We start from the raw sequence: 6,206 nt of genomic DNA on the forward strand, positions 1-6,206 counted from the left end.
TACATGTAATGTTATTTAAACACTGAAAACGGTAACAAACTACCCTCATTCTACACCAACAAGGTACAACAACCAAAACACACGACGAGTTACACGACACGGCAAGACTTGAGAGTCCCTTGATTGACCGATTCTTCTCGTTGCATGGTGAGTCCCACGAGACAATATAAAAAGGTAAGGAAATCTACCGCCATAGATCTCTCTCTAATCCTCATCATCAAATTTATTCGTCACCAACGCTTTCACATCACAGCGAGTGACACAACTGTCACAGAAAAAACAACAGCAACTAAGTCAACCAAAACCAAACCAACTTAATCTCTTCCTTTATTTATTAGTATTAGACTCTTTCTCCAAACCAAACCAAACCAAACCAAACCAATTCTATCCCCAAAAATGGTGAGCACCACCAGCATCAACAACAATGGTGGTGGAAGCAAAACTACGGGGTTTGGTTATGGTGCGGCAAAGACATCTGTGTGGTGGGACATAGAAAATTGCAGGGTTCCAAAAGAAGGGTACAACCCAAATGCCATAGCTCAGAACATAAGCTCTGCGTTGATGAAGATGGGTTATTGTGGACCCATCTCTATTGCTGCCTATGGTGACACCAATGCTATCCCTGATCCTGTCCAGCATGCTCTTTCCAGCACTGGCATCTCCCTCTACCATGTCCCCGCTGGTATAAAATTGCTAACCCTTTTTATTTTATTTCTTTAATCATTTTTTTATATACTTTACCATGTGCTGTGGTGATTTTTTTTTTAATGGAAGTTGGTCAATTGAGTTATGTGTATGAAATTTTGGAGCTTGATCTATGATTGGCTTTAAGGGGATCAATGTTTTTGCTGTGCTATTGGGTAGAATTTGGCTTGATGGGTTATGCGTATGCAATTTTGGAGCTTGACTCATGATTGGGTTTAGGGTGATCAATGTTTTTGCTGTACTTTTGGTTAGAATTTGGCTAGTTGGGTTATGTGTATGAAATTTTGGAGCTTGACCCATGATTGGTTTTTGCTGTGATTTTTTGTAGAATTTGGCTAGTTGGGTTATGTGTAGAACTTTTGGAGCTTGATCCATGATTGGTTTCGTTATGGTCAATGTTTTCGCTGCAATTTTGTGTAAAATTTGGCTAGTTGGGTTTTGTGTATACAGTTTTGGAGCTTGATCGGTGACTGGTTTCATGGATTGTTTGTTTTTTTTTTTTCCTCTGTGGTAATTGTCTTTGCTCTAATTTATGTGGAAGCTGGCAGGTAGGTTTTTGTGTAACCTTTTGGAGCTTGACCCATGATTGGTTTCATTAGTTTTATTTATTTAATTTTTTTTTTTTGGGGGGGGGGGGGTTGTGGTGGGGGAGAGAGGTTTTGATGTAGCAAATGTTATGTAGTTGCCTATTGGGTTATGTATACTTTCAAGCTTGGGACATGACTAATTGTATGGTTTTTTTCATCATTTATCTTACATTTGCAAAACTCATGTTGATGTTATTATTTTCTTGCAGTAGAATATGTGTGTGTTTAAACCTTAATTGAAGGTGCATTGGGTATATAGGTGATAGGGAATTGATCCAAGTTTTTTGGAGGAGATTTTATCATCCAAACTAGTTGACATTCATATAATTGTTTTATTTTATTATTGGTAGAATATTATATAAATTTTAGTCATCTCCTATTTGCCCATCTGACATGCATAGAGATTTTAATTAATTTGATGTGTGTAGAAAATTTATGTTCTATAACTTTATGATGTGGTTTTTGTTGTTGGTGGTTAATAATATTTAAGGTAAATTTCACTAACCTACCCTGAGGTTTGGGCTAATGCTAACTAGGTCCAAGACATTTTAAAATTGACCAATTTGGTCCCTTAAACCAATGTAGTCCCTAAACACCGTTAATGACGTTAGTCCCTCTCTTCTCTCTCTCCTCTCTCTGATTCTAACTCGTCCCTCTATTTTCTCTTTTGTCCTTCTCTTCTCTCCCTGTTTGTACACCAAACCTAGCCAAACCCATACCCCTCTCTTTTCTCTCAGTTTGTACACCAAACCCAGCCAAACCAATACCAAATTGGTGAGACATATACACAGAAAATATATACACAAATTTTGACTAATGAATCCATCAAATTCTTCTCCTGTACAAAACCAAACAAAATCACTGCCTCACCTGCACAAAAAAATCTTACCCATCACTGATTCAGGCACATATACTGATATACACAGTACATCCAAACCCATTTTGAAATCAACCCCAAAATACCATTTTCGAAACCCTAATAGCCAAAGCTCAAAACACTTAGAACTCCATTTTACAAATCCAAATCAAAATCACTAAATCCCTACAGCCAACAGAAAACTCAATCCCTAAATTAACCAAACCAAAAACCAATCGCAAAACCAAATACAAAAGGGCGTTTGTTTATGAGAAAATAAATGAGAAAAAAGAAAAGAAAAGAGAAGAGAATAAGAGAGAAATAAAGAGTAAGAGGCAGTGGCCGGCGGTTGTGGTGGTGCTGTTGAGCTCAGCTGCCATTTGTGGTGGTATGGGCTTCGTGGTGTTCGGCCATGGCTGAGCTTGAGAGGGAAAGAACCGAGAGAGAGAGAGAGAGAGAGAGAGAGAGAGAGAGAGAGAAAGCCACTGCGGTGAAGGCTTGCAGTGACTGTGGCTTGATGTGGTAGCCATGAGGTTTTGGAGGATCTGAGTTTAGGGTTAGGGAATGATGAGAGAAGATAGGTAGATGAGAGAATCAGACAGAGGAGAAAGAAGAGAGATCTGTGCTTAAGTGACTAATTGATTGAGATGGGCCTAACGGTGTTTAATTAGGACCAAATTGGTTTTAGGGACCGAATGGGTCAATTTTAATATGTGTTGGACCTGGTTGGTATTAGTCCAAACCTCAGGGTGGGGGTTAGTGAAATTTACCCTAATATTTACTACTAGTATCATAAAAACTATGTTATGTTTTTTTCATTGTTCTTCTACTGTCAAAACCTTGTAATATCTTAATCCTTTTGGTAGTGTGTGTCCTATTTTGTGAAAAAGTTGCATTTGGTTTATTGAATATCCTTGACAATGTAGTGTAATACTGCTATGCTCTATACTTTGTTAATATTTGATTTTTCATTTACTTGTTTTGGTTGATTGCATTGCATCTGGTATTTTTGTTCTGTTATGATATATAATTTTTTTTTCATTAATGTGAATATAGGGGTCAAAGATGCAAGTGACAAGAGGATTTTAGTGGACATGTTGTTTTGGGCAGTGGACAATCCTGCACCGGCTAATTACCTCTTGATTTCTGGTGACCAGGATTTCTCTAATGCTCTGCATCAGTTGAGCATGAGGAGGTACAACATTCTTCTAGCACAGCCTCAGCAGGCTTCTGCACCTCTTCTTTCTGCTGCCAAGAGCATCTGGCTTTATACCAGTCTTTTAGCTGGAGGGCCACCAATAATGAACGGTGAATTGCAACAGCTTGTTAATAATAATAGCTATTCATCAAGTTCCAACACATTACAGATGCCAGTTTCTAATGCCATTGGTATAACGCAACCTATGAAAACCTATCAGGGTAATCCCCATATTGGAAATCATACTATGGCATATATAGGAAAGGGGGTGGACAGTAGATATCAAGGAAAATCAATTTCAAGAAACTTCAGTCAAGCTAATGGATCAAAAACTTTGAGTTCACCAGTAGAACATTACAGCAATGTAAACTCTCATCAACCTGGTAATTTTTCTTATATTCCAAATGTTCCTCCAAGTGGACCTGCCCAAAATTTTGTTCATGGCAATTCTGGTCCTTCATGGAGCAATAGCAGTAACCACCAAAAAAATCACCAATATAATTATTCACAGTCATTACGGCCAAACAACTTTGCCACTCAACCTGCATTTTCACCTCGTAATATGCATCCACCTCCACTTAATACTAACACTTTTGTTCCTCCCTTAACCCCTCTGAGGCTTAATGGATCCAACTTTACCTCAAGACCACCTACAAAGGTGCCTGATATTAATTTCTTGAACATCTCTGGATATTCCAACAGTGTTCACAACCCTCCTACTGTCCAGCAAAGAAATCAAGAGCCTAGACATATTTCTATTACTAAGTCTTCAAATCATGCATGCTTAAGTGAATCACAAAATGGATATATGGTGCAGAAGAAGCTGTCAGCTTACCCTAACATGCTGAATAATGGATATCCTTGTGATCCAGAGTATCCATCCTTGTCTTCAGCAGAAATGGGTGGCACTGGTACCTGTATATTGGAGACTCCTGGATTCCCAAAGCCTTCTGGGTATGTCCAAGGCCTACTAGGGGTAATCTTGCTTGCATTGGACACCCTAAAAAATGAAAAGATAATGCCTACTGAAGCAAATATAATTGATTGCATTCAATATGGAGACCCCAAGCATCGGAATATTGACATTAAAAATGCTCTGGAGAGTGCTATTGAGCAGCAGATGGTAGTGAAGCACATTGCCGGTGATGTGCAGTTGTATGTTCCTAAGAACAAGAAACTTTGGCATTGTGTGAACCCTATAGATGGTAATCCTAATCGATACTCAAAAGTTACATGGGATGAAACTGAAAATTTTCTAACATCCCCTGCCGGACGATCTGCAATAATCGCTTCTCAGTGCAAGTAACACTTCTACTTTTGCTTCTTATTATATGGCTTACTGGAATTTCCCTCCAGTTTCTCTTATCTTCTGTTCTATCTTTTATGTAGGTATGAAGCGGCTAGTATTTTAAGGAATATGTGCCTGAAAGAGCTTGCCTTGGGTGACATACTTCAAATTTTAAATATGGTAATTACTGTAAAGAAATGGATTGTGCATCATCTATCTGGATGGCAACCAATTATAATTACTGTTGCCCAGACTGAACTCACCTAGAGGCCATAGCTAGTCCATAAGTGCAAACTGAAGCTAAAAATGGGAAGGGAAAAGGGCCTGAAGAGATCTAAATGGTGCCATTTAATGATGGTGGTTTGGACTATAGATAGTTGAAAGGAGGCTCTTTTTCCCTAGAATTATAATATACTTAGTAATACCTAAAGGCTATAGAATAGTTACATATAATTTTATATCATATTTTAAGTTTTATTGATTCTATATATATTTTAAGTTTTATTGCTGGAGTTCTCAAGTTTATCTTGGGGAGAAATTGAAAGCAGTGCGTGGACAGAGTTAGATCAGAATTATATGATACAATTTTCTGAGGTTGTGGAGTTGCTAGTTGCTACAGTGGACTTCTTGTGAACCATTTAAATGGGGATTTAAAGAGAAGATCAAACCATTGTTTTTTTTTTGCCTATGGAGCATCAAGCATGTTAGTTTCCCATCACCGAGACAGTTATATGTATCACAATAAGTATTCACTATTTGTTCGCTCCAATTGTTCATGAAGGTCCACAGAAAAGTGCATTTATATTTTGTGGACAGTAGTTTTTTATATTGGTCATGTCTTCAAGTTGAGGCAGGAGGTTGAACTACTGGACAGAGAACAGAAGACACTACTTACACAGTTGACAAACAAATGAACACAAGTTATACGGCTGAGGAAGCTTTTTATTTATGCAATCATGTAATTGGAATATGGAAATCTATCGGTGGAATCTGATTAGCCTTCTATGATCATATCATGCTATGAAAGAACATGGTGGGATTAAAGAAAATTGAAGCCAAATGACAAGGGCATGTCATATTTTTAGACAGGAATGCAGCCTACAGAGCCTTTGAGTTGCTCTCACTGCATATTTGAATCATCTTGCTACATTTTGGTCTTTGGTTTTTTTACTTTTGTCATGGAACTTTCTACTGTAGATGCATGAATATGTTTCATGGTAGAGACATTGTTGTGCTCATAATGAGTTGAAGAATGTTAATAAATTTGTTGTGTATATCCTTATTGTTCTCCTTCGTGATTGTTGTGTAATGGAGGTAAAAATGGCCCATTAGCATTAATTTTTGAAATATTTAGCAATAAGGCTCGAAAACGTCACTATAGGGCTTAAAAAACGTCACTATAGGGCCCCTTGAACCTGTTATGGGATTTATAAAAAAAATTTTGCAGGAAAACACCGCTATAGGGCCCAAAAACGTCACTATAGGGCTTAAAAACGCCACTATAGGGCCCCTTGAAACTGTTATGGGATTTACAAAAAATTTTGCAGGAAAACGCCGCTATAGGCCCAAAAA

At 37.9% G+C, this 6,206-nt stretch overlaps 1 protein-coding gene across 1 annotated transcript; it reads left to right on the plus strand.

Moving 5' to 3' along the window:
* Window positions 1-238: 238 nt before the first annotated feature.
* On the plus strand, window positions 239-5,720 carry LOC115979893. The gene is made up of 3 exons (XM_031101976.1): window positions 239-682; window positions 3,205-4,648; window positions 4,736-5,720. The coding sequence occupies exons 1-3, from the start codon at window positions 397-399 to the stop codon at window positions 4,899-4,901; spliced, it is 1,896 nt and encodes a 631-aa protein (XP_030957836.1). The 5' UTR covers window positions 239-396; the 3' UTR covers window positions 4,902-5,720.
* The last annotated feature ends 486 nt before the right edge of the window (window positions 5,721-6,206 follow it).

This window comes from Quercus lobata, chromosome 3 (genome assembly GCF_001633185.2).
Source record: "Quercus lobata isolate SW786 chromosome 3, ValleyOak3.0 Primary Assembly, whole genome shotgun sequence".
Classification (NCBI taxonomy): domain Eukaryota; kingdom Viridiplantae; phylum Streptophyta; class Magnoliopsida; order Fagales; family Fagaceae; genus Quercus; species Quercus lobata.

What these genes read in the sequence shown, in the direction of transcription:
- LOC115979893 (XM_031101976.1), top strand. Translation starts at nt 397, where the DNA reads ATGGTGAGCACCACCAGCATCAACAACAATGGTGGTGGAAGCAAAACT. An exon ending in CCTCTACCATGTCCCCGCTG is followed by an intron (nt 683 to 3,204) that starts GTATAAAATTGC and finishes ATGTGAATATAG; the next exon opens with GGGTCAAAGATGCAAGTGAC. An exon ending in ATAATCGCTTCTCAGTGCAA is followed by an intron (nt 4,649 to 4,735) that starts GTAACACTTCTA and finishes TCTTTTATGTAG; the next exon opens with GTATGAAGCGGCTAGTATTT.